This window comes from Copadichromis virginalis, linkage group LG11 (genome assembly GCF_057382275.1).
Source record: "Copadichromis virginalis isolate Kocher_CV1m ecotype Utaka linkage group LG11, C_Virginalis_male_GT1.1, whole genome shotgun sequence".
NCBI lineage: Eukaryota > Metazoa > Chordata > Actinopteri > Cichliformes > Cichlidae > Copadichromis > Copadichromis virginalis.
This window is the reverse complement of record NC_140628.1, coordinates 27,659,966-27,686,880: the sequence shown is the minus strand read 5'-3', so window position 1 is coordinate 27,686,880 and position 26,915 is coordinate 27,659,966. Positions and strand designations below refer to the sequence as shown.

At 43.1% G+C, this 26,915-nt stretch overlaps 4 protein-coding genes across 4 annotated transcripts; all 4 read right to left on the bottom strand.

Annotated features, from left to right (window-relative positions):
- Window positions 1-4,723: 4,723 nt before the first annotated feature.
- LOC146698919 (trypsin-1-like) lies at window positions 4,724-6,644 on the bottom strand. The gene is made up of 6 exons (XM_085471802.1): window positions 6,566-6,644; window positions 6,218-6,368; window positions 5,851-6,101; window positions 5,607-5,743; window positions 5,331-5,432; window positions 4,724-4,894 (listed from the first exon to the last, which is right to left on the bottom strand). Exons 1-6 carry the CDS (start codon window positions 6,603-6,605, stop codon window positions 4,847-4,849), a joined length of 729 nt encoding a protein of 242 aa, XP_085327928.1. The 5' UTR covers window positions 6,606-6,644; the 3' UTR covers window positions 4,724-4,846.
- Window positions 6,645-15,140: 8,496 nt separating this feature from the next.
- On the bottom strand, window positions 15,141-16,750 carry LOC146698918 (trypsin-1). The gene is made up of 6 exons (XM_085471801.1): window positions 16,671-16,750; window positions 16,323-16,473; window positions 15,956-16,206; window positions 15,712-15,848; window positions 15,436-15,537; window positions 15,141-15,315 (listed from the first exon to the last, which is right to left on the bottom strand). Exons 1-6 carry the CDS (start codon window positions 16,708-16,710, stop codon window positions 15,268-15,270), a joined length of 729 nt encoding a protein of 242 aa, XP_085327927.1. The 5' UTR covers window positions 16,711-16,750; the 3' UTR covers window positions 15,141-15,267.
- A 2,116-nt stretch (window positions 16,751-18,866) lies between these two features.
- Window positions 18,867-20,509, bottom strand: LOC146698917 (trypsin-2-like). The gene is made up of 6 exons (XM_085471800.1): window positions 20,429-20,509; window positions 20,049-20,199; window positions 19,682-19,932; window positions 19,438-19,574; window positions 19,162-19,263; window positions 18,867-19,041 (listed from the first exon to the last, which is right to left on the bottom strand). Exons 1-6 carry the CDS (start codon window positions 20,466-20,468, stop codon window positions 18,994-18,996), a joined length of 729 nt encoding a protein of 242 aa, XP_085327926.1. The 5' UTR covers window positions 20,469-20,509; the 3' UTR covers window positions 18,867-18,993.
- Window positions 20,510-24,651: 4,142 nt separating this feature from the next.
- Window positions 24,652-26,209, bottom strand: LOC146698916 (trypsin-2-like). Its single transcript, XM_085471799.1, has 6 exons — window positions 26,131-26,209; window positions 25,741-25,891; window positions 25,372-25,622; window positions 25,128-25,264; window positions 24,852-24,953; window positions 24,652-24,729 (listed from the first exon to the last, which is right to left on the bottom strand). Exons 1-6 carry the CDS (start codon window positions 26,168-26,170, stop codon window positions 24,682-24,684), a joined length of 729 nt encoding a protein of 242 aa, XP_085327925.1. The 5' UTR covers window positions 26,171-26,209; the 3' UTR covers window positions 24,652-24,681.
- Between the last annotated feature and the right edge of the window lie 706 nt (window positions 26,210-26,915).

Below are 26,915 nucleotides of genomic sequence, written 5' to 3'. Positions count from 1 at the left end.
ATGTCATTTGGCATTTTGTACAAATGTAGGCTGATAATAAATACATGATATCATTTCATTCATTTCAAAGGTTTATTTGCATGACGCACAAACAGACACAATTGAAAGGTACAAATGTGCATGACACGAATTCAAACGTGGTGCAGATGTGTGTCACAGGTTGATCTGGCTGTAGGCTGTGGCACTTGGCCAGAGGTGGCGCTGGTTGACTCGACTCCATGTTAGTGCACAAAGTAAACTGCACGCTGTAGTTGTGAAGCAAAAACGCTGAATTCGGAGAAATAAACCGTGCGAGGGGAACGATAACGACGACAAGAGTCTCCCGATCGTTTACTCTTGCTGTCCTGTGAACAACAACGGCGTGGTGTTACTTGTTTGCTGTTTTCGCGATCGCGTCACGCGATATCACCAGGTAAACTCGCCACATTTTTAAACATTTTGTTGTTCAACAGCATCAAGACTGACGGAGTGTGTTTGAGACAACCTCACAAGTGTCACAGATGACACATTTGGCGTTTTTTTGCTGGTTTGTCGGTAGGAGCTCCTGAAACGCAAGACTGCCACACATCTGTTCGACCAACGCCAGTTGATCTAAACGCCAGTTGATCTGGAACACCGGCGGCCGCCTCGGGTCTCTCCTCCTCTTGCCTCCCCTTTCCCTTATCCACCTGCTGGCCTCCACCACTTGCTGATGTTGCTAAATCTGTGGAAGCTATGCCATAGCTACCGCCAAACAATTCAGTTATTTTTTACACCTTTGGCAGCGTCTGCCTGAAGGGCTTGTTTCTTTTTGGCTCTAATTTTTTCTGCACCTCCTTTCCTTTTTTTGTTCTCCATTTTCTTTAGTTCGTCTATAAGATTGCTAAACAAGGGGGAGGGTGCATCCGACCTCCTCGGCTGTAATTGGTCCAGCCCAGAGTCGATCATGACCAATTGGCCAATCCAACACCTTTCATTATTTATACCCTTCCAAAAATAAAAAAAAAATAAAACGATCGGTCCATAAAAACAAAATGCCCGGTATGCCCGATGGCCAGTCCAGCTATGGAAGTGGAAATACCTGGGGAAGCACAGTTGACACAAATGAACATGGCACCACAGGTGAAATTAAAATGAAACACCTTGAACATCGAAACACCACCAAAAAACAAAACAAAAAACAGGAAACAAAGAGAGATGTAGACATGACAACACAAGCTTGACAATTAGAACATGGAACACTGGGAGACACCAACACACCGGCATAACTGAAAGAAAAACACTGACGTCAAGACAAACTGCATAGACGACAGGAAAAAACGTTTAAATCAAGAAACATAGATTAAAAAGTAGAATAAAACTCAACTACGTCCTAACTAATCCTAAGGACAGCACGGTGGCACGGTGGTTAGCACTGTAGCTGCACAGCACGAAGGTTCAAGAGTTCAATTCCACCATCAGGCCAGGGTCTTTCTGTGTGGAGTTTGCATGTTCTCCCCGTGTTTGCGTGGGTTCTCTCCGGGTACTCCGGCTTCCTCCCACCGTCCAAAGACATGCGTCTTGTGGGGATAGGTTAATTGGATAATCCAAATTGCCCATAGGTGTGAATGTGAGTGCGAGTGTTGGCCCTGCGACAGACTGGCGACCTGTCCAGGGTGTACCCTGCCTCTCCCCCTATGACAGCTGGGATAGGCTCCAGCACCCTCCACGACCCTGAAAAAGGATAAGCGGGAATGGATGGATAAATCCTAACTAATAACACAACAACTTAACATATTTCCAATATATATATACATATATATATATATATATATATATATATATATATATATATATATTAGGAAGATGGCCCCAACTGACCGAGTGCTCAGTGAATACCTCAGGCAGCAGAAACCCAAGAAAGAGGAGGGAGACGAAGAACCATCATGGAAGGACAGGCCCCTGCACGGTATGTACCACCGGCAGATAGAGGAGGTGGCTGATATCCAGAAATCCTACCAGTGGCTGGACAAAGCTGGACTGAAAGACAGCACAGAGGCACTAATCATGGCAGCACAAGAACAAGCTCTGAGTACAAGATCCATAGAGGCTGGGGTCTATCACACCAGGCAAGACCCCAGGTGCAGGCTGTGTAAAGATGCCCCAGAGACAATCCAGCACATAACAGCAGGGTGCAAGATGCTAGCAGGCAAGGCATACATGGAACGCCATAACCAAGTGGCCGGCATAGTGTACAGGAACATCTGTGCCGAGTATAACCTGGAAGTCCCGAGGTCAAAATGGGAGATGCCCCCAAGGGTGGTGAAGAATGACCGAGCTAAGATCCTGTGGGACTTCCAGATACAGACGGACAAAATGGTGGTGGCTAACCAACCGGACATAGTGGTGGTAGACAAACAGAAGAAGATGGCCGTAGTGATCGATGTAGCAGTTCCGAATGACAGCAATATCAGGAAGAAGGAACACGAGAAGCTGGAGAAATACCAAGGGCTCAGAGAAGAGCTCGAGAGGATGTGGAGGGTGAAGGTAATGGTGGTCCCCGTGGTAATCGGAGCACTAGGTGCGGTGACTCCCAAGCTAGGTGAGTGGCTCCAGCAGATCCCAGGAACAACATCGGAGATCTCTGTCCAGAAGAGCGCAGTCCTGGGAACAGCTAAGATACTGCGCAGGACCCTCAAGCTCCCAGGCCTCTGGTAGAGGACCCGAGCTTGAAGGATAAACCGCCCGCAGGGGCGTGCTGGGTGTTTTTTTTTTTTTTTAACATAAGAAATCAAAAATACAAAATAAACTCAATAAATTCTGGGTCACAGACCCCTGACAGATCGTTTCGGTCAAAAGCAGAACGTTCAGAGTTGTTCCCGACTCCTTTTAGAGCATTTGCTCTATATAGCTCTAAATTTTAGAGCTATATAGTGTTTTCTTTTTTTTTAAATTATTTGTAATTTTTAAAGAACTGAGGCAACGTGTGCTGCTATTAAAGGGTTTTTATTGATGGTCTAAAAGCATCAAAAGAAAAGGACCTGAAGGTTAAAAAAACAAGCACTGTAGTTAACTCTACTTTTTAAACTGGCTTGTTTGACACAATTCATCCACACACACACACAGAATTTGTCTATGAAAGGTCAGCAGAAGCAGAGAATAGACAGCCATCATTCACTTGTCCTGAGTTGATGATTGTGTCAGATCAGACAAACCATCACTCCAAAACCAGTGGACAGTTGTACAGGAATATTTCTAATGCGCTCTTCACAGAAATTAGTGCTCTTTCCAGGATTGTGGTGTGACAGACATGAGAAGATTAAATGGAATATGAGACGAATACTGATTAGTAAATTAATGGCAGAATGTAAAATTCAAAGTCCTTTTTAAAAATCATTTTGCATATTCATTTATAATTAACTTATTCACAATTCAAATGCAGGAAAATGAAATGGAATCATTAATGTGCAACAACCAAAGCAAACATCCATCCTTTAATGATGTGTGAGAATCTGACTCTATATTGCAGATGAAGTTCTTGGCATATTTACTAAAATACTGAGAGGGTTTTAGAACAAATTTTAAAAATGTGAAAAAAAAGTGTGAAAAAAGTGTGAAATCAGCATTTAGATGCGTCTGTGTGTTTACGAAGAAGAGGGAGAAACCTTTCAACTGTCATGGTCCATTTGACTGGTTATGTTTTTGACTCTGGACTCCTAAGTTTAAAATTCGAGCCACTTCATTAGTTACATCTTGCTAAGACTAGATTGATTTTAATGGTAACAAATGCACTAAAGGGCTCAAAGTGTGCCACACCATTACACCACCACCAGGTTAAACCTCTAATACAAGACAGCATGGATCCATGCTTTCATGTAGTTTGTGCCAAATTTTGACTTCAAAATCTCAATTTTGCTGCAGAAATCGACTCATCAGAACAGGCAACATTTTTACAGTCTTGTGTTCAGTTATGGTGAGCCAGAGTGCACTGTAGCCTCGGGTTCCTGATAATAGCTGCCCGGTGTGACACCTAGTATTTTTTGTCCTGCTGCTGTAGCCTATCTGCTTCAAGTTGAGTTACTGTTACCGTTTTCATTTTGGTTTTTGTCGTAACGTTAATGATTCGAAACACTGTTGAACCATGTGTGAAAGAAATGAAATGAATTATTCTTGCTTCCTCAGTTTTTTGTATCTGTAAGTGTCTTGTGTATTGTTTTTTTGTTTGTATTGCCTTGGGGGGGGTGTTATGACTTCCTGTTTGTCTGCTTGTCTTGTCATTGTTTTCTACTGTGCCTCATTCCCTATACTACATGGTCCTTTCTTCCATTTATTCTTCCTCTAAATTTTTCTGCAAGCTATTGGATTTCTGTTCTATGCCTCTAACAGTATCTGTCCTTTTAGACTTTTTAAATCACCAAATAAAAGGTCGGCTTTTTGTTTTTCTGTCTACCTCAAATGAATTTGGGTCCAAAACTACACAACATGCCAGTGTGGATTTGGTGTTGTAATTATAATGTAATAATAATAATTTGGATTCAAATTTGACCAATTTCTTTTAAATATCAAACTAACTAAATAAACAACTAAAATGCATCAAAGGAAACTCAATAGTAAACATTAGTATCTCTCTAAACTGACTCTCTAAAGGTCAGTACTGTAAAGAACTGCCTGCTACACTGTAAATATGATGATGATCATAAAGTCCTTTTTAAAATATTTGTTGCCAAATATATAAATGGCAAAGAAATGGCAAAACAAACAAAACTCAGTCTGTATGTTTTTATTGATTTACATGAAAACTGACTGCACCAGAACTCTACAACAGAGTAGAGTTAAACTGGTAAAAAACTAAATTCAGTGGAGTAAGGTGATGATTGAAGGATCAGACTTAATAGCTCGCCATGGTTTGCTCGATCCAGTCATTGAAGATGCAGACCTGTGAAAGGAAACAGATCAATGTTTGTTATTTCACTAGCTGGGCCCAAGTCCTCATTTTAGGTTTGAGAGTGTTTTAGTGGGTAAAAGTGAATGCTTTGACATGAATTGAGCTGCGGTTTGGGGAAGGCCTCGAAGTGGACTGGCAATGGCTCCCGGGCCTAGCAGATCCCCATGCACTAAATAAAAGTAAAGAAGTTAAAGAATGGAAAACAAGGAGGGAGGGACGGTGGGGCACGTAAACGAGAATGATCAGCTTGCAGAACTGGGGGAAGCTATATAAATGACAGCTGGAAGGAGCATATTTGGAGGAATCCTGCTCCTGAAATTCCAATACATAATCTCCAATAAAAAGAGGATGGTGGAATGATGAAAGTTCCACAATGAGAACTTTTTTTCACATAGCTGTTGACAATCAAGAAATTATTTAGCTTTACCTTGGTATAAACACCGGGGTGGTCCCTCTCAGCACATCCGTAGCCCCAGGACACAATACCCTGCAGCTCACCGTTGCACACAACAGGACCACCAGAGTCACCCTGAAAATAAAAGTAAAGAAAACAAAGATGGATGTCAAGAAATTATTATTTAAATCTAATTAAATATAAATTAAATGTGTTGTTGTCATTGTGGGATACATCCACTCTTGTGGCATTTTAAGAAAGCTTTACTATTCGAGAAGGGGACAGTTGCAGGTTTGACTTATTACATACCTGGCAAGAGTCCTTGCCTCCCTCCAGGTATCCAGCGCAGAACATGGAGTCAGTGATCATGCCAGGGTAGGAGTTATTACAGTCACTGTAGGACAGGATGGGGATGTTCAGGCACTGCAGCCTGTCCTGATCAGCAGCTGCAATGTTTGAAACAGCATATGGATGAACAACGATTCATGCTGATGGAACCAAATGTCATGAAACATTTTTAACTTTAAACTGCTAACGTGCAGAAGTTACTCACTAGAGCTCATGGTGTTGCCCCATCCAGAGACTGTGCACATGGTGCCAGCAGGAGCACAGCTCCTGGGCAGAGCCACAGGCTGCACATAACTGTTGAGGGAGGCAGGCTGGCTCAGCTGGATCAGCATGATGTCATTGTCAATGGTCCTGGAATTATAATCTGGATGGCGGATGACACGGGAGGAGTCGATGAACTGCTCAGTTCCCTCATTGACCGAAATGTCGTGCTCTCCCAGACGCACCTGGATACGACTGAAAACATTTGAAAAACAGAAAGAATAGATTCAAACACTCAGAAACTACCAACAAATATTAATTGTGGATCACTCACTTAAATAAGATTTGAAATCTTACTGAAATATACTTACGATTTGTAGCAGTGAGCAGCAGACACAATCCAGTTCTGATTGACCAGGGAGCCACCACAGGTGTGGTAGCCAATGTTGAGAGACACCTGATGGGGCTCAGAGTAAGGTGTGCACTCAAACCCTCCGACGATCTTGTCGTCTTCCAGGGCAACTGAAAACACAAGTGTAAACAAACTGTTTACTCCTACACTTTTACATCAGGAGTGAAAAATCTATGCTGTTTGATTTCCAGTCAAATGCATAAATCAAACCTATTTGATTGGACACAGAAACATATGAAATTTGAGATAATAAAGCTATGGTGAATAAAGGTGGGATCTGAGAAAAGCCTTAAAACTTCACACTCACAAGCAGCTCCAATGAGCAGAACAAAGACCAGAGACCTCATGATTGCTGAGTGATCCTTTAGATGAGAGGACTTCACCTGGAGCTCTAATTTATATCCACAGAGAGAGCTGCCCAGCTCTCTGAGCAATGCTATTGGTCAGTGAGGAGCCAATCTCTTTGGTGGGTCGTTGGGTTGGAGACCAGATTTACATTGGAATGGCTTTCTTTTTAAAATCTTGCTATAAATTATGTACATAAATACATTATTCTTTAGTATAACTATATCAGTCTATATTTTAATTAATAATAATAACAATAACGTATACTTTATTGATCCCCGTGGGGAAATTACTCTTCGCATTTAACCCATTCATCAGTGAGGCAGCGGGCAGCCATTGGGCACCCAGGGAGCAGTGTGTAGGGACAGTACCTTGCTCAGGTGTACGTCAGGGTAGCGATTCAGTGGATTCGAACCCTAACCTCACGATCATGAGGCCACCACTCTACCTACTGAGCTATCCCTGCCCCAGGTAAACTATTGTATTGTTTTGTTTTATGATATCAGGAAAACTTTAATTTGATATAGTTTAACATATAATTGTTCATTTTCTTGGAGTAATATATTACTGTTTGATATCAATTGTTTCAATCCAGTCAATATATTATGACAATAATAACTGGTAATTTTAATAACTAATAACTGGAGAGCATTCTAGCATTTCAGTTTTATCTGAGAAAATCCTAATAATGTGTATATTGTACTCGTGTGGCTTTCCAATGTAACAAAACACACTTATACACTTAGATTTTGGTTTAAAAAAAAACATAGACATGAAATAAAAAGTTAGCTTGTGTTCTCAGAAATTTGTGTGCATGTGTTTGGTCAGGTTATAGAGGTAAATATAACCTCTATATTTAGATATTTGTGACTGGATAAGCAGGAGAAATGGATGAATAGAGGACGGTATCTCACAGCTGTGTACTTCTCAGCACCTATGACCTAGAAACTAAAGTCACAAATGGACATTGAGGCTGCCATGAGCAAAAAATAAGTTGACAGTGAATATTATATGTATAAAGTATTCTTTCTTTTTTAATTTTAGGCCTCTTTGTTTTTTTACTTTAACTATTTTTTCTTTTCTTTTTTTGTTCTTTTGGGGGTTTTTTGTTTTGCTTTTTGCTTTTAAACGGTAGGACTCCTTCACCTTGGTCGCTCCCCTCACCTCAGGTGTCCACCATTTGGTCCGGGGGTTACCACCACGACAGGCACCAACTACCTTGCGGCTGCAGCTCCGTGCAGCGGCTTCGGCAATGGAGGTGATGCACGTGGTCCATTCGGACTCAATGTCTCCAGTCTCCCTTGGAATGCTGTTGAAGCTCTGCAGGAGGTGTGCTTTGAAGATCTTGCGGATCGGGACCTCTGCTAGACGTTCCCAGCACACCCTCACTGTACGTTTGGGTGCGCCAGGTCTGTCCAGCGTCCTCCCTCGCCACCTGATCCAACTCACCACCAGGTGGTGATCAGTTGACAGCTCAGCCCCTCTCTTTACCCGAGTGTCCAAAACATATGGCCTCAGGTCTGGTGATACGATTACAAAATCGATCATCGACCTGTGGCCCAGGGGCGGAGCGTGGGGGTGGCTTACTGGGCTTAAGCCCGGGTTGTTTTGTCAGAAGCCCGGGGTCTTTTGGAGTGTAATTTTTTCATAGTTAGATGTCTGGCTGACAACTGTATAAAACAAAAAGTACACACAATATTCGAAGCACATAGTGCACACTGTGGGAATTTACGACTGTGCGTGAATCCCCCCTGATATTGGTATGATCCGAGCTCAGGCACTAAGCGACTGAGCGAGGGGGCGGGGCAGCTGCCGCCTGTGAGTGCGCTGTTGGAGAAACGGAGCCAGCCATACTAAGGGGAGCTTAAGTTTGACCAGGTACCAAAGCAAACCATTCATACCGTACAAATAATGTAAATATGACGGTGAATCACGAAAGATTGATATCAAACTGATCACTTGACCAATATTACGTTACTTGCTCTTCAAGTGAATCAACAAATGGCGAAATGAAAAGCCGAACAAATGCTATTTTTTTTAATAGAGTCTTATCTTACTGTGTGTTTATTTCATATTTTCAGTTCTTACCCTCCCCGACTAAATCGGTTTCAGTTATGTACTGAAATATAAGAATGGACATTAGAGGGTTCTTTCAAAGAAAAAACTCAGGTAAATGTTATTTTATATATTATGCTTTGTATGTTGTTCAGTATATTTCTATGCAAAACAAGAGGGATTTCAGCACACAGCAGGATATTCACATTTGTAACCAGATATTTACATACACTTTAGGGAGAAAACATAAAACATTTTTACTGTACAACATCAATTTAGAGTAAACTTTTGTTTTAGATAAATATTGAAATATCTTTTGAATTAGTTAAATGTCAGAATAAAGAGAGACAGAGCTTCTATTTTTTATCACTTTGATCAAATTTAGGAGCACATATACACTAAGTTTATTGTTAATTAATAAGAAAACTGCAGGCGATTCCATTCTGAGCTGAAGAAGCTTCTGATAGGTTAGTAGAGTCCATGTGAGTAAATTGGTGGCACAGCTGTGGATGCATATAAGGCAAAACACAGAGCCTGTTTCTTTGAAATGGGAAAATTAAGAGATATCAATCAAAACACCAGGAAAAGAACTGTGGAGCTCCATAAGTGTGGCTCAAGTTTGAATACAATTTGGTGCCATTTGCAATTAAGAAATACAGATAGTTTCTCTCTTTACTCTTCAAGTTAACAAATATGTTTTTTATATTTATCAATCTAAAAAAATAAACATTTAGTCTGATTTGATGTTACAATTAAAAAAGTGTTTGTGTTTTGATCTGAAGAGTACATAAATATCTGGTTTCAACTGTATATTTGATGATTGTCAGCACAAAGAGGGAGAGAGAGGAACAGAGAGGGACAGAGAGGGAGATGGAGAACGAGGACAGAACAGAGATGGAACAAGAGCAGGTGAGACACACATGTTAGTCAAATGGTTGTTTACCAAAAGTATCACCGTATCATAGGTACTCATGTATCTCGTACCTAGTGTTTCTTTTTAGGTTTGCTATTTTTCAAATTCTATATTTATTAAGTTATGCAGGCTTGTTTGCACAACAAGGCTAAATAATTATATAAACTTTTCTCAATCTAAATAGTGTTCTTTGGTAGAATTAAAAAAATAAGTGTAGTGCAGGTCTATGATGATTTTTAGCGCTACTATCATCTAGTTCTGATTCTGGTTCTGTCTTGGTTAAATCCTAAGTAGTCCTGATTTTGAACTGTTGCAGTCCTGTTTTAATTCCGGATCAGTTCTGGGTCTGGTTGAATTGGGGTTTAGTCCTCGTGTCTTGATACAGCCCCGACTTTGTTCTGCCTTGTGGCTTAATTAAAACACTAGTTTAAGGTGTCCTGCACATGTGATATATATTTTTCCCTATATGAAGTCACCCCTCCTTGAATCGCTACCTTATCGTGGTGGAGGGGTTTGTGTGTCCCAGGGATCCCAGGGGCTATGTTGTCTGGGGGCTTTTGCCCCCTGGTAGGGTCTCCCATGGCAAATTGGCCCTGGGTGAGGGACCAGACAAAGAGCGATTCATAAGACCCTTATGAAAAGGACACCGAGGGAACAGTTTACCCTGCCCGGGATAGGGTTACCGGGGCCCCGCCCTGGAGCCAGGCCCGGGGAGGGTGCCCGAGGGCGAGCGTCTGGTGGCTGGGCCTTAGTCCATGGGGCCCGGCCGGGCACAGCCCAAAGAGGAGACATGGGCCCATCCTCCCGCAGGCCCACCACCCGCAGGAGGCGCCATAGGGGTCGGGTGCATTGTGTGTCGGGTGGCGGCCAGGAGCGGAGGCCCTGGCGGACTGACCCCCGGCTGCCAAGACTGGCAATAGGGACATGGAATATCACCTCTCTGGTGGGGAAGGAGCCTGAGTTAGTGCGTGAGGTTGAGAGGTACCGGCTAGATATAGTCGGGCTCACCTCTACACATGGCTTGGGCTCTGGAACCAGTCTCCTGGAGAGGGGCTGGACTCTGTCACAGTCTGGAGTTGCCCCTGGTGAGAGGCGGTGGGCTGGGGTGGGTATTCTAATATCCCCTCGGCTTGCTGCCGGTATGTTGGGGTTTTTCCCGGTGGACGAGAGGGTTTGTTCCCTGCGCCTTAGGGTCGGGGAACGGGTCCTGACTGTCATCTGCGCTTATGCGCCGAGTGGCAGTTCAGAGTACCCAGCCTTCTTAGAGTCCCTGGGGGGGGGGGGTGCTGGAGGGTGCTCCACCTGGAGACTCTGTTGTCCTGCTGGGAGACTTCAATGCTCACGTGGGTAATGACAGCGAGACCTGGAGGGGCGTGATTGGGAGGAACGGCCTCCCTGATCTGAACCCGAGCGGTGCTTTGTTATTGGACTTCTGTGCTAATCACAGTTTGGCCATAACGAACACCCTGTTCGAACATAAGAGTGTCCATAAGTGCACGTGGCACCAGGACGCTCTAGGCTGTAGGTCGATGATCGATTTTGTAATCGTATCAGCAGACCTGCGACCATATGTTCTGGACACTCGGGTAAAGAGAGGGGCTGAGCTGTCAACTGATCACCACCTGGTGGTGAGTTGGATCAGGTGGCGGGGGAGGACGCTGGACAGACCTGGTGCACCTAAACGCGTAGTGAGGGTGTGCTGGGAACGTCTAGCAGAGGCCCCAGTCTGCGAGATCTTCAACGCACACCTCCGGCAGAGCTTCAACAGCATTCCGAGGGAGACTGGGGACATTGAGTCTGAATGGATCATGTTCAGCGTCTCCATTGCCGAAGCTGCTGCATTGAGCTGCGGCCGCAAGGTGGTTGGTGCCTGCCGTGGTGGTAATCCCCGAACCAAATGGTGGACACCAGAGGTGAAGGGAGCCACCAGGCTGAAGAAGGAGTCCTATCAGGCTTGGTTAGCCTGTGGGACTCCGGAGGCAGCCGACAGGTATCGACAGGCCAAGCGGAATGCGGCTCGGGCAGTGGCTGAAGCAAAAACTCGGGTGTGGGAGGAGTTCGGAGAGGCCATAGAAAAAGACTTTCGGACTGCCTCGAAGAGATTCTGGCAAACCGTCAGACGTCTCAGGAGGGGAAAGCGGTGCTCTACCTGCACTGTGTATAGTGCTGGCGGAGCGCTGCTGACGTCGACTGAGAAAATTGTCGGGCGGTGGAAGGAATACTTCGAGGACCTCCTTAATCCCACTGACACGTCTTCCGAGGAGGAAGCAGAGTCTGGGGATGAGGGGAATGACCCGCCAATTTCCGGGGGCGAGGTCACTGAGGCAGTTAAACAACTCCTTGGTGGCAGAGCCCCTGGTGTTGATGAGGTCCGCCCCGAGTTCCTGAAGGCTCTGGACGTTGTAGGGCTGTCCTGGTTGACACGCCTCTGCAATGTTGCGTGGAGATCAGGGGCAGTACCTGTGGACTGGCAGACCGGGGTGGTGGTCCCCATCTTTAAGAAGGGGGACCGGAGGGTGTGTTCCAACTACAGGGGGATCACACTCCTCAGCCTCCCTGGGAAAGTCTATGCCAGGGTGCTGGAAAGGAGAGTTTGTCCGTTAGTCGAACCTCGGATACAGGAGGAACAATGCGGTTTTCGTCCTGGTCGCGGAACACTGGACCAGCTCTTTATCCTCTCCAGGATACTTGAGGGTGCATGGGAGTTTACCCAACCAGTCTACATGTGTTTTGTGGACTTGGAGAAGGCATTCGACCGTGTCCCTCGGGGTGTCCTGTGGGAGGTGTTGCGGGAATATGGGGTGTCTGGCCCATTGCTACGGGCCATTCGATCCCTATATAACCGTTGCAAGAGCTTGGTTCGCATTGCCGGCAATAAGTCGGACTCGTTCCCGGTGGGTGATGGGCTCCGCCAGGGCTGCCCTTTGTCTCCGGTTCTGTTCATAATTTTTATGGACAGGATTTCTAGGCGCAGCCAAGTGGCGGAGGGCTTTCGCTTTGGTGGCCTCAGAATCTCATCTCTGATTTTTGCAGACGATGTGGTTCTGTTGGCTTCATCGGGTGAGGGCCTCCAGCTCGCACTGGAACGGTTCTCAGCCGAGTGTGAAGCAGCGGGAATGAGGATCAGCACCTCCAAATCTGAGGCCATGGTTCTCAGCCGGAAAAGGGTGGAGTGCCCACTCCGGGTCGGGGATGAGTTCCTGCCCCAAGTGGAGGAGTTCAAGTATCTCGGGGTCTTGTTCTCGAGTGATGGGAGAAGGGAGCCGGAGATCGACAGACGGATTGGGGCTGCAGCTGCAGTAATGCGGATGCTGCACCGGTCCGTCGTGGTGACGAGGGAGCTGAGTGTAAAAGCGACGCTCTCAATTTACCGGTCGATCTACGTCCCTACCCTCACCTATGGCCACGAGCTGTGGGTAGTGACCGAAAGAACGAGATCGCGGATACAAGCGGCAGAAATGAGCTTCCTCCGAAGGGTGGCTGGCCTCTCCCTTAGAGATAGGGTGAGAAGTTCGGCCATCCGGGAGGGGCTCAGAGTAGAGCAGCTGCTGCTCCACATCGAAAGGAGCCAGCTGAGGTGGTTCGGGCATCTGACAAGGATGCCCCCTGCGCGCCTCCTGGGTGAGATGTTCCAGGCATGTCCCACCGGGAGGAGGCCCCGGGGCAGACCCAGGACACGCTGGAGAGATTATATCTCTCGGCTGGCCTGGGAACGCCTTGGTATTCCCCCGGATAAGCTGGAGGAGGTGGCTGGGGAGAGGGAGGCCTGGGCCTCTTTGCTTAGGCTGCTGCCCCCGCGACCCGGCCCCGGATAAAGCGGATGAAGATGGATGGATATATGAAGTCATTCTTTTTTGAACAAAACTCAAAACAGAGCCTATTAATCTTTCAGTCATTTCTAACCCCCCCCCCCCAAAAAAAAAAAATCCCACATGCATACTACCCTTTAGGGCTAAGCCCCGGGTGTTTCAAATGTCTGGCTCCGCCTCTGCTATGGCCTAAAGTCTTCTGGTGCCATGTGCACTTATGGACACTCTTATGTTCGAACAAGGTGTTCGTTATGGCCAAACTGTGGTTTGCACAGAAGTCCAATAACAAAACACCGCTCGGGATCAGATCCGGGAGACCGTTCCTCCCAATCACGCCCTTCCAGGTCTCGCTGTCGTTACCCACATGAGCACTGAAGTCTCCCAGTAGGACAAAAGAGTACCCAGGAGGCCCCACTCAGGGACTACAAGAAAGCTGGGTACTCTGAACTGCCGCTCGGCACACAAGCACAGACCACAGTCTGGACCCATTCCCTGACCCGAAGGCGAAGGGAACAAACCCTCTCGTCCACTGGGAGAAACCCCAATATACTAGCAGCAAGCCAAGGGGATAACAACATATCCACCCTAGCCCAATGCCTCTCACCAGGGGCAACTCCAGACTGAGACAGAGTCCAGCCCCTCTCCAGGAGACTGGTTCCAGAGCCCAGGCCATGCGTTGAGGTGAGCCCGACTATATCGAGCGGGTACCTCTCAACCTCACGCACTAGGTCAGGCTTCTTCCCCACCAGAGAGGTCACATCCCATGTCCCAATTGCCAGTCTTGGTAGCTGGGGATCGGTCCGCCAGGGCCTCCGCTCCTGGCCGCCGCCCAACTCACATTGCACCCAACCTCTACAGTGCGTCCTGCGGGTGGTAAGCCGGCAGGAAGATGGGCCCATGTCCCTCTTTCGAGCTGTGCCTGGCCGGGCCCCATGGACAAGGGCCCGGCCACCAGACGCTCGCCCTCAGACACCCTCCCCGGGGCTGGCCCCATGGCGGGGCCCCGGTAACCCTATCCCGGGCAGGGTGAACTGTTCCCTCGATGGTCTTTTCATAGGGGTCAAAAATTATGTTTGCAAACATAATTTAGTTTTTTTTAAAAGGTTCTTACTAAATTAATTTGTTATAATTTTAAAGATGAAAATATATCCTGAAAAAAAAATACATCAAAGTTACCTAGAAAACAGGCAGTATGACTATATATATTTCTTTTTGACATATAATCATGTCGTGTACTGTGTGATGTCAAAATAAAGTACAGTGGAAACATTTTTTAAAAGCCAGAAATCACACATTCTGACACCATAGGGTTAGGGATTATATTGATTTATCCCTCACATGGATAATTACTTCAGCAGATAACAATTGAATTAATGCAGGGATACTTTTGCATAAAGTTTCTTAACCTAGCTTTGAAAAGGTACTGTTTAGGTATTAGGAATAGGTTTAATAGTAGGTTTACTGTTGTAAATAAGATGCTATTGTTATAAATTACTGTGCAGTGCTCGCTAGAATGTACATGCACTACAGCTGGTTTCTGTCTTAATTCTAACTCTGGCCATGTGTAAAGTTACACCATAAGAGTGACTGATGATGATGTCTTGCGACAGTGGTAACAGCAGTTCAGATGATTTATGTACAAAGTAACTGCCTTTCTCCTACTTCCTAAATTCCAGAATATGATTGTAAAATGTTTGTTTTACTATTTTAAATATCAAAAAAACAGTTTTGTAGGAAAACAGAAGGCAAAAAAATGGAAGTCAAGGTGAATAACTTTATTGATTTAGGTGGCTTCTGACTGCAAGTTGTTTAGAACTCGACAACAACAATGGAGTTAAAATGATAGAAGAATTGCAGCAGAGTAGGAAAGAAGTTGAAGGATCAGACTTAATAGCTGGCCATGGTTTGCTGAATCCAGTCATTGAAGATGCAGACCTGTGAATGGAAACAGATCAAGGTTTGTTATTAAAAAGAGGATGATGGGATGATGAACGTTCTACAATGAGAACTTAGTTTAAGATAACTATTTACATTCAAGAACTTATCTAGCTTTACCTTGGTATAGACACCGGGGTGGTCCCTCTCAGCACATCCGTAGCCCCAGGACACAATACCCTGCAGCTCACCATTGCACACAACAGGACCACCAGAGTCACCCTGAAAATAAAAGTAAAGAAAACAAAGATGGATGTCAAGAAATTATTATTTAAATCTAATTAAACATAAATTAAATGTGTTGTTGTCATTGTGGGATACGTCCACTCTTGTGGCATTTTAAGAAAGCTTTACTATTCGAGAAGGGGACAGTTGCAGGTTTGACTTATTACATACCTGGCAAGAGTCCTTGCCTCCCTCCAGGTATCCAGCGCAGAACATGGAGTCAGTGATCATGCCAGGGTAGGAGTTATTACAGTCACTGTAGGACAGGATGGGGATGTTCAGGCACTGCAGCCTGTCCCGATCAGCAGCTGCAATGTTTGAAACAGAGTATGGATGAACAACGATTCATGCTGATGGAACCAAATGTCATGAAACATTTTTAACTTTAAACTGCTAACGTGCAGAAGTTACTCACTAGAGCTCATGGTGTTGCCCCATCCAGAGACTGTGCACATGGTGCCAGCGGGAGCACAGCTCCTGGGCAGAGCCACAGGCTGCACATAACTGTTGAGGGAGGCAGGCTGGCTCAGCTGGATCAGCATGATGTCATTGTCAATATTCCAGGAATCATACTGTGGATGGCGGATGACACGGGAGGAGTCGATGAACTGCTCAGTTCCCTCATTGACCGAAATGTCGTGCTCTCCCAGACGCACCTGGATACGACTGAAAACGTTTGAAAAACAGAAAGAATAGATTCAAACACTCAGAAACTACCAACAAATATTAATTGTGGATCACTCCCTTAAATAAGATTTGAAATCTTACTGAAATATACTTACGATTTGTAGCAGTGAGCAGCAGACACAATCCAGTTCTGATTGATCAGGGAGCCACCACAGAAGTGGTAGCCAGAGTTGAGAGACACCTGATGGGGCTCAGAGTAAGGTGTGCACTCAAACCCTCCGACGATCTTGTCGTCTTCCAGGGCAACTGAAAACACAAGTGTAAACAAACTGTTTACTCCTACACTTTTACATCAGGAGTGAAACATCTATGCTGTTTGATTTCCAGTCAAATGCATAAATCAAACCTATTTGATTGGACACAGAAACATATGAAATTTGAGATAATAAAGCTATGGTGAATAAAGGTGTGATCTGAGAAAAGCCTTAAAACTTCACACTCACAAGCAGCTCCAATGAGCAGAACAAAGACCAGAGACCTCATGATTGCTGAGTGATCCTTTAGATGAGAGGACTTCACCTGGAGCTCTAATTTATATCCACAGAGAGAGCTGCCCAGCTCTCTGGGCAATCCTATTGGTTAGCGAGGAGCCAATCTCTTTGGTGGGTCGTTGGGTTGGAGACCAGATTAACATAGGAATAGCTTTCTTTTTAAAATCTTGATATAAATCATGCACCTAAATAGAAAAAATCCTAATAATATGTATATTGTACTCGTGTGGCTTTCCAATGTACCAAAACACACTTATACACTTAGATTTTGGTTTAGAAAAAAAACATGAAATAAAAAGTTATCTTGTGTTCTCAGAAATTTGTGTGCATGTGTTTGGTCAGGTTATAGAGGTAAATATAACTCCTATATTTAGATATTTGTGGCTGGATAAGGAGGAGAAATGGATGAATGGAACACGGTATCTCACAGCTGTGTACTTCTCAGCACCTATGACCTAGAAACTAAAGTCACAAATGGACATTGAGGCTGCCATGAGCAAAAAATAAGTTGATAGTTAATATTATATGTATAAATTATTCTTTGTGGGTGTGAAATACCTCACTTTAAAGTAAATAATGAAATACCACAGTGTGAAAAATATCCAGACAATCAGCAACTCCAGGTGAGCTGATAAAGAAATTGATACAGAAGTAGTGACTTGCTGTACAGTAGGTTTATATTTATATATATTTTTAAATTTTAAAGAAAGAACATCATATTATTTTTAATTGTGTGCTGTTTTTTCTTGTTAGATTTATAGAACATCTTATGTTAACATCCAGACTTTAGGGACTTATTTTTTTATATATTAGGCCTGTTTGGTTTTAGATTACTTTAATTACTTTTGTTTTGTTTTGTTTTGATTTTTTGTTGGCTTTTGTTGTTTTTTTCTTTCAAAGATAAAAACGCCATGACAGCTTTCATTATACATTTTGTCTTTGTGACTTTTCTGGGAATGTGTTTTTTGCCCCATGAAAAAACTGAACTGAGGTTCTTTTATGAAGCTGACAGACTGTTTGCAAGTTTAATTTCGTTTTTTTAAAAGGTTCTTACTAAAATAATTCGTTATCATTTTAAAGATGAAAATATATCCTGAAAAGAAATCCATCAAAGTTATCTAGAAAACAGAGGCAGTATGACTATATATATTTCTTTTTGACTTATAATCATGTCGTGTACTGTGTGATGTCCAAAAAAAAAGTACAGTGGAAACATTTTTTAAAAGCCAGAAATCACACATTCTGACACCATAGGGTTAGGGATTATATTGATTTATCCCTCACATGGATAATTACTTCAGCAGATAACAATAATAATAATAATAATAATACATTTTATTTAAATAGCGCCTTTCAAAGCACCCAAGGACACTGTACAACAGATAAAAACTGGAAATATACACAATGATAAAAATAACAATTGAATTAATGCAGGGATACTTTTGCATAAAGTTTCTTAACCTAGCTTTGAAAAGGTGCTGTTTAGGTATTAGGAATATGTTTAATAGTAGGTTTACTGTTTTAAATAAGATGCTATTGTTATAAATTACTGTGCAGTGCTCGCTAGAATGTACATGCACTACAGCTGGTTTCTGTCTTAATTCTGAACTCTGGCCACGTGTAAAGTTACACCATAAGAGTGACTGATGATGATGTCTTGCGACAGTGGTAACAGGCTCTGCCAATCAATTGCCATTGCATGTTAGAAAGGAGTAAAAAGACCCTTAAAAGGAGCCCACCCTATATCCAGATGGCCTCAGATTCAGTCGTACTTATGTCCACAGAAAAGGTTTGAAGCAGATTACATGAACTTACCAAATAAAAAAACTCAGAGACAGTCACTGATCAAAATTAGCTCAAAATTCTATTTAAGGATACATAGACTGTTGTATAGCAAACAATATATAAATATGTAATTTGTTATTACCAGTCCCAGATTATTGGGCATGTATCAATCCCTTTCTAAACAGCAGCAGCAGTGGCAAATTGAAGTAGAGAGAAGATTTCAGCAGTTCAGATGATTTATGTACAAAGTAACTGCCTTTCTCCTACTTCCTAAATTCCAGGATATGATTGTAAAATGTTTGTTTTACTATTTTAAATATCAAAAAACAGTTTTGTAGGAAAACAGAAGGCAAAAAATGGAAGTCAAGGTGAATAACTTTATTGATTTAGGTGGCTTCTGACTGCAAGTTGTTTAGAACTCGACAACAACAATGGAGTTAAAATGATAGAAGAATTGCAGCAGAGTCGGAAAGAAGTTGAAGGATCAGACTTAATAGCTGGCCATGGTTTGCTGAATCCAGTCATTGAAGATGCAGACCTGTGAATGGAAACAGATCAAGGTTTGTTATTGAAAAGAGGATGATGGGATGATGAACGTTCTACAATGAGAACTTAGTTTAAGAGAGCTGTTTACATTCAAGAAATTATTTAGCTTTACCTTGGTATAGACACCGGGGTGGTCCCTCTCAGCACATCCATAGCCCCAGGACACAATACCCTGCAGCTCACCGTTGCACACAACAGGACCACCAGAGTCACCCTGAAAATAAAAGTAAAGAAAACAAAGATGGATGTCAAGAAATAATTATTTAAATCTAATTAAATATAAATTAAATGTGTTGTTGTCATTGTGGGATACGTCCACTCTTGTGGCATTTTAAGAAAGCTTTACTATTCGAGAAGGGGACAGTTGCAGGTTTGACTTATTACATACCTGGCAAGAGTCCTTGCCTCCCTCCAGGTATCCAGCGCAGAACATGGAGTCAGTGATCATGCCAGGGTAGGAGTTATTACAGTCACTGTAGGACAGGATGGGGATGTTCAGGCACTGCAGCCTGTCCCGATCAGCAGCTGCAATGTTTGAAACAGCGTATGGATGAACAACGATTCATGCTGATGGAACCAAATGTCATGAAACATTTTTAACTTTAAACTGCTAACGTGCAGAAGTTACTCACTAGAGCTCATGGTGTTGCCCCATCCAGAGACTGTGCACATGGTGCCAGCGGGAGCACAGCTCCTGGGCAGAGCCACAGGCTGCACATAACTGTTGAGGGAGGCAGGCTGGCTCAGCTGGATCAGCATGATGTCATTGTCAATATTCCAGGAATCATACTGTGGATGGCGGATGACACGGGAGGAGTCGATGAACTGCTCAGTTCCCTCATTGATCGAAATGTCGTGCTCTCCCAGACGCACCTGGATACGACTGAAAACATTTGAAAAACAGAAAGAATAGATTCAAACACTCAGAAACTACCAACAAATATTAATTGTGGATCACTCCCTTAAATAAGATTTAAAATCTTACTGAAATATACTTACGACTCGTAGCAGTGAGCAGCAGACACAATCCAGTTCTGATTGATCAGGGAGCCACCACAGAAGTGATAGCCAGAGTTCAGAGACACCTGATGGGGCTCAGAGTAAGGTGTGCACTCAAACCCTCCGACGATCTTGTCGTCATCCAGGGCAACTGAAAACACAAGTGTAAACAAACTGTTTACTCCTACACTTTTACATCAGGAGTGAAACATCTATGCTGTTTGATTTCCAGCCCAAAGTACATTGTATTTGATTAGAATCATTGTGAAGCTGCAGCCATGAGCAGCTAAAGTTATGTTGGATGAAGTTTTAGTCTAATAAGAAAAACATCTGCCAGTCAGAGAGGAAGACAATCTGCTCAGATAAAACTTCACACTCACAAGCAGCTCCAATGAGCAGAACAAAGATCAGAGACCTCATGGTTGCTGAGTGATTCTGGAGATGAGAGGACTTCACCTGGAGCTCTCATTTATATCCACAGGAGAGCTGCCCAGCTCTCTGAGCACTCCTATTGGTCAGCAAAGAGCCAATCTCTTGTGTGGCTCGTTGGGGTTGGTGATTTGTTTGAATAGAGATGGCTTATTTTTTTAGAAATATCTTGATATAAATCATGCACATAAATAGATTACTCTTTTGTATCATTGTATTAATCTATATTTTAATTGCTAGTAACTTATTACAATTTTTTTTGTAATACTGGGAAAAGTTAATTTCAATCCTGCCAATATTTGATGACAGTAATGAGCAGAATAGTGAAAAGGGATGGCTTTCTTTTTAGCAAATGAGGAAAATTTCATAGGAATGTTTGAAAATAGGATTATTTTATTTCTTAAATAGTTTTTTGTGGTTGTTTCTGTAGCCTCGCAGACCTGAACTGTTTCACTTCAATAAGCACTTAAGGGTCACTTTTTCCCTATGCCCAGACTTTTATGCACTGACAGTGGAGCATGATATAATAACAAATCCTAGTGGTTTTAATATCTCCAACAGAACTCTTTCAAAGGATTCCTTTGTATATGCAACCATTTTCATGCATAAGCTCTCATAAAATACAAATTTAAATGTATATTTTCATAAAACAATAGACTAATAAGTCAGCCCCTATTGTTTGAAATTAGTGTGTCTCTGGTCAGACTTCGACAAAGGTAAATATAATCTCTATATTTAGATATCTGGAACGCACTATCTCACATCTGTGTGTTTCACAGCACTTGAAAACTAAATTCACACTGGACATTGAAGTGCTGTGAGCAGCAAATTAAAAACCTTCTTACCTAAAGTAGGATTTCTTACAGTAAATCTGTGAAGGGGGCGATCGTGGCTCAAGAGTTGGGAGTTCGTCTTGTTATCAGAAGGTTGCTGGTTCGAGCCCCGGCTCCGACAGTCTCGGTCGCTGGGCAAGACACTTCACCCGTTGCCTGGTGGTGGTCAGAGGCCCCGGTGGCGCCAGTGTCCAGCAGCCTCCCCTCTGTCAGTGCGTCCCAGGGCAGCTGTGGCTACAATGTAGCTTGCCATCACCTGTGTGTGTGGATGACTGAATGTAGTGTAAAGTGCTTTGGGGTCTATCGGGACTAAGTAAAGCGCTATACAAATACAGGCCATTTAGGAGTGGAGGAAGTGGTTGTCCTGTGGCGGTTTTCATTCTGATTTTGTATTCATCATATTTTTTTGTTGTTCTAGAGTTTTTCTGGCCCTCCTGTGTTTACATTTATGTGATATCTCTTGTGTTTTGTCAGTTTTGTCTTTTGCCTGTTACGTCGATGTGTCTCAGTGTCAGTCTCAGTCTTAGGTTCCTGTTTTATTTTGATAGTCTCTTGTCCTGTGTGTGTTGTGTTCAGTTTTGCGTCCCTCGTGCGCCTAAATTGATTCTGTTGACCCTGCTGCTTGTTTTCCCCACCTGTGTCTCTTTCCCTGATTGCCTCAAGTTGGTGGGTAACAGACGTCTCTGAAAACGTTGGAGCACTTTTGCAAATGTGTGATATCTTGATAAATCCCACAGATATTTGAAGTTTACACAGCTACATCCTCGCCTGATAATATCTTAAAAGTTTATAAGAGTAATAAGAGTAGTATTAAATCTAAGTTGCTGCTGCCATTGTTGAAAATTGGAATTAGCTGTGCCGTGCTATGAATTCTGGGATAGGCTGAGCCACGAAGGATACACCCAATCCATCCTTCAAATCTGGGGAAATAAAGGACGCATTTGTCAGCCGCATTTGGAGGAGTCTTCGAATTTGGGCAGCCTTTGTCATGTCGCTGTGTGACGTAATCGGCCTCAGGAGGATGCAGCCTCTGAATTTGGACACAGCTTTTGCATTCCAAGCAAAGGGGAACTTTTGTTAATGCACAATTTCCTGGTATAGATTAAACTGATGCTCACATCAGAGCAACAATCAGAAGAAAGCCTGTTGCTAGGACTGATCAAAGGCAAAGTTCATTTTGAAAGGACTACCTGACAGAAGCCTTGATAAAAGCGTGGGTTTGTGCAAACTGTGTAAAAAGGAGTTTGCATACCACCGAAGCACTTCAACCTTAGGGTACCATCTAAATACAAAACAGCAAGGACCGAAACTGTTGGAGCTGTTAGCACTATGAGTCTCAGTCCGAGTACCAAAAAAGGTGTCGGCAGCCCAAACTTGATGAAATGACTGACTTCTGATCTCCAAAAGTTGATTCTTTTCATCTGGACGTAGCGTTTTGTGGGAGAAACGTTTCGTCACTCATCCGAGTGACTTCTTCCGTCTCAGCTGACTGCAGGTTTCCCCAATCTTATAAACACTACATTTGCATAATGACTGAAACCAGCCCACTGAGGGAACAATGAGCTGGGAGGTCAGTTCCTTCATCATAATTATGCAAATTCTCATGACCATTGGTCAACAACCACTGACCAAAACCCACTGATCAATGGCCATGAGTACCATTCACAGAGAGTTGGGGAATGGCTGCAATCACAGCATTGTAAGATGGCAATTTACTTTCCTGGATGATTGAGAATGCATCAAGACTGACTTCAGGGCAAAATTAGTAAGTCAACATCAGACAAACTTACTCTTGCAAAATGGATTGCTCTGGACTGTAGACCACTATTGGTGGTAGAAGATAGGGGGTTAGACAATGTGCTACAGTTAGTGTCAGGTGATCCAACTTTTCAACTGCTGTGCTGAACGACTATTTCAAGTAAAATTCAACAGCTTGAAAAGCAAGCAAAATTAGATGCATTACAGACAGCCCTGCTAATATGGAGGAACTGCACCAGCAGCAAACAAGACTGGGGCAACACAAAGAGCCACTCATACAGGATGTTTCCACATGATGGAATTCAACGCTGGATATGGTTTCTTGTCTACTAAAGAATCAAGAGGCTGTCTCGCTGCTTTAGACAAAAAAAAGCACAAGTTAGTCATTTTAACTCCATCAGAGCTGGTAAAACTCCAAAAGCTGGTGACTGTCCTTGCAGCCAAATAAAGCTATTTTTTAACTTTGTTAGTGTTTCTTCAAAAAGCTCTATAGTTGACAGTTACTGTGTAGATGAATAATTACTTTCTTGAACTGTCTACTACAGGTTTGTGACTGAGCTTCTTGGAGGTGAGACATATGTCTTAGGTTTAGTAGTTTTAACTGCTTTCTGCCATCTGCATCACACCATGGAGGCCTCTGATGATGACTCAAACTACTTGGTGAAATTTAAGACTGCCTTCACAAAGGACCTATCCCAACGTGTAACTACACTCAACCATCAGTGGCTCAAGATAGCTACTGTGCTTGACCCAGGCTTTAAGGATTTAAAGTGTCTTGCAAGGGGAGAGCGAGAAGAGGTTTGGACCAGCCTTGAGGTCCTGCTGCAGGAACAGTGTAAAGATGCCAGCACAAAGGAGCCAGCAAAGGCAAAGAGCCTCCACCTCTCTTCATTGTCTTCAGACTCTGGGGCAAATTTTCTTGAGCAATTAAATGCAATTCATCGAGACTAATAAATTAAAAAGCTTCTAAGTAATCAGATTAATTTTATTCTGATTACTTAGAAGTAATCAGATTAAAATACAACAAAACATACAAAATATGTTTGGGATCTTATGCCTGGCAGGTGTGTTCACCTGTCACAGAGTAAAGAGTTGTTATACAGCTTTACAGAGAACGGTAGGAATAATTTCCCAAAGTGTTCTTTATGGCAGTGAGGTTGAATCAGTCTGATGGAGAAGGAGATCTGCCACCTCAGAAGTGTGAAATGGAGTGAGTGGAATGGGTTTTCCATGATGGAGGCCAGTTTGTTCAGTGTCCGCCTGTCCCTCACTGACTCAAAGACCTCCAAATTCTGACCAATGATGCTTCCAGCCTTGCGGATTAGTTTGTTGATCCTGCTGGCATCTCTGGCACTGATTTATCTTCTTTTTTTTTTGTCAAACAATTTGCAGATAATCAGGTAAAACTAATGAAGGTCAAGGTGTATAACGTTCTGTGTGTGCCTTACATTTATATGTACAATACTGTGAATGACTGTCTGCTACATCTTAAATAGCTGTTGGCTATTTTATTGATTTAGTTGACTGCATGTTATTCAGAACTCTACAGAAGAGCAGAGTTAAACTGGTTTAAAAAAATGCAGCCAAGCAGAGTGGTGATCGAAGGATCAGACTTAATAGCTGGCCATGGTTTGCTGAATCCAGTCGTTGAAGATGCAGACCTGTGAATGGAGACAGATTGAGATTTGTTAATGTAGACAGGATGATGAAGTTTAACTGAAGCCACACAATGTGAATTGAATATGACATAACTGTTTAAATTAAAGAAAGCATATAGTTTTACCTTGGTATAGACACCGGGGTGGTCCCTCTCAGCACATCCGTAGCCCCAGGACACAATACCCTGCAGCTCACCGTTGCACACAACAGGACCACCAGAGTCACCCTGAAAATAAAAGTAAAGAAAACAAAGATGGATGTCAAGAAATAATTATTTTAATCTAATTAAATATAAATTAAATGTGTTGTTGTCATTGTGGGATACGTCCACTCTTGTGGCATTTTAAGAAAGCTTTACTATTCGAGAAGGGGACAGTTGCAGGTTTGACTTATTACATACCTGGCAAGAGTCCTTGCCTCCCTCCAGGTATCCAGCGCAGAACATGGAGTCAGTGATCATGCCAGGGTAGGAGTTATTACAGTCACTGTAGGACAGGATGGGGATGTTCAGGCACTGCAGCCTGTCCTGATCAGCAGCTGCAATGTTTGAAACAGCGTATGGATGAACAACGATTCATGCTGATGGAACCAAATGTCATGAAACATTTTTAACTTTAAACTGCTAACGTGCAGAAGTTACTCACTAGAGCTCATGGTGTTGCCCCATCCAGAGACCCTGCACATGGTGCCAGCAGGAGCACAGCTCCTGGGCAGAGCCACAGGCTGCACATAACTGTTGAGGGAGGCAGGCTGGCTCAGCTGGATCAGCATGATGTCATTGTCAATATTCCAGGAATCATACTGTGGATGGCGGATGACACGGGAGGAGTCGATGAACTGCTCAGTTCCCTCATTGACCGAAATGTCGTGCTCTCCCAGACGCACCTGGATACGACTGAAAACATTTGAAAAACAGGAAATTAGTATAAAACTTCCAATAAAAATTTATTTTGCACAACTTTGGTCTGAAAATCAGACCTGTAATCTTATAGATCTTATAGAAATATACTTGCGACTCGTAGCAGTGAGCAGCAGACACAGTCCAGTTCTGATTGATCAGGGAGCCACCACAGGTGTGGTAGCCAATGTTGAGAGACACCTGATGGGGCTCAGAGTAAGGTGTGCACTCAAACCCTCCGACGATCTTGTCGTCATCCAGGGCAACTGAAAACACAAGTGTAAACAAACTGTTTACTCCTACACTTTTACATCAGGAGTGAAACATCTATGCTGTTTGATTTCCAGTCAAATGCATAAATCAAACCTATTTGAGTGCATACAGAAACATAATTAATTTTCCACTTTGAGATAATAAAGCTATGATGATTAATGGTGCGATCTGGGAAGAAAGCCAACCAACTGTTAGCAGAGAAGAAGCCTTAAAACTTCTCACAAACACTCACAAGCAGCTCCAATGAGCAGAACAAAGACCAGAGACCTCATGGTTGCTGAGTGATCCTACAGATGAGAGAACTTCACCTGGAGCTCTGATTTATATACACAGGGAGGGAGCTGGGGAGTTCCTATTGGTCATTGAGGAACCAATCTCTGTCTTTGAAACTGGCCTCGCTATTTGCATAGAGATGGCTTAATTTTTAGCAAACAAGGAAAGTCATAATGCAATGTGTGATGTAGACAGTTTTTGCTTCTCTATTATCTGTACTGACTTATGTTTCATATCTGTAATATATGTATACAAATTGTTAATATAAACCAAACAACTTGTTAGAAACTCTTTCCCTAATGCATCGTTAAAACAGTCACAGCAAAACAAATCATTTCATTTATGTGTAATGTTCTGACATTAATCCTGTGCAATATTCTATAAAGCAACTCTTAAGACCAAATTAAATCACGCAAATTTTATTTTGGTATAAATTTGATTAATTTAACTGTTAGCTGACGGAAATGGGAGTTTGGTTTGTTTTTCTGGTCACACTGTAAAGGTACATACCACGTCTCCAGTTACACGTCAGCCTTGTAATCTGGAAACTAAATTCAGATATGAAAGGTTTGCCTCTGCCCCAAGAAAGAAATGATGTGCTTTGTTTTATTCATAAAACATAGGACATGCATATAAAGTTGTGATAGAGCAAGTGCTGTGATTTTATTTTATTTGAAAAGGGAGAATTATATGTGAGATATAATTGCTGAAAAATATAGGCAGCAGAGCAGGTCACCTACTAAC

Coding starts and splice junctions, on each gene's coding strand:
- LOC146698919 (XM_085471802.1), bottom strand. CDS start 6,605: ATGAGGTCTCTGGTCTTTGTTCTGCTCATTGGAGCTGCTT. Junction 5,744..5,850: donor GGGCAACACCATGAGCTCTA/GTGAGTAACTTC, acceptor CAAACATTGCAG/CTGCTGATCAGGACAGGCTG. Junction 4,895..5,330: donor ACCCCGGTGTTTATACCAAG/GTAAAGCTAAAT, acceptor TTCCTTTCACAG/GTCTGCATCTTCAATGACTG.
- LOC146698918 (XM_085471801.1), bottom strand. CDS start 16,710: ATGAGGTCTCTGGTCTTTGTTCTGCTCATTGGAGCTGCTT. Junction 16,474..16,670: donor TCTGCTCATTGGAGCTGCTT/GTGAGTGTGAAG, acceptor TTGTGTTTTCAG/TTGCCCTGGAAGACGACAAG. Junction 15,316..15,435: donor ACCCCGGTGTCTATACCAAG/GTAAAGCTAGAT, acceptor TTCCATTCACAG/GTCTGCATCTTCAATGACTG.
- LOC146698917 (XM_085471800.1), bottom strand. CDS start 20,468: ATGAGGTCTCTGATCTTTGTTCTGCTCATTGGAGCTGCTT. Junction 20,200..20,428: donor TCTGCTCATTGGAGCTGCTT/GTGAGTGTGAAG, acceptor TTGTGTTTTCAG/TTGCCCTGGATGACGACAAG. Junction 19,933..20,048: donor GCTGCTCACTGCTACGAGTC/GTAAGTATATTT, acceptor AAATGTTTTCAG/TCGTATCCAGGTGCGTCTGG.
- LOC146698916 (XM_085471799.1), bottom strand. CDS start 26,170: ATGAGGTCTCTGGTCTTTGTTCTGCTCATTGGAGCTGCTT. Junction 25,265..25,371: donor GGGCAACACCATGAGCTCTA/GTGAGTAACTTC, acceptor CAAACATTGCAG/CTGCTGATCAGGACAGGCTG. Junction 24,730..24,851: donor ACCCCGGTGTCTATACCAAG/GTAAAACTATAT, acceptor CTCCATTCACAG/GTCTGCATCTTCAACGACTG.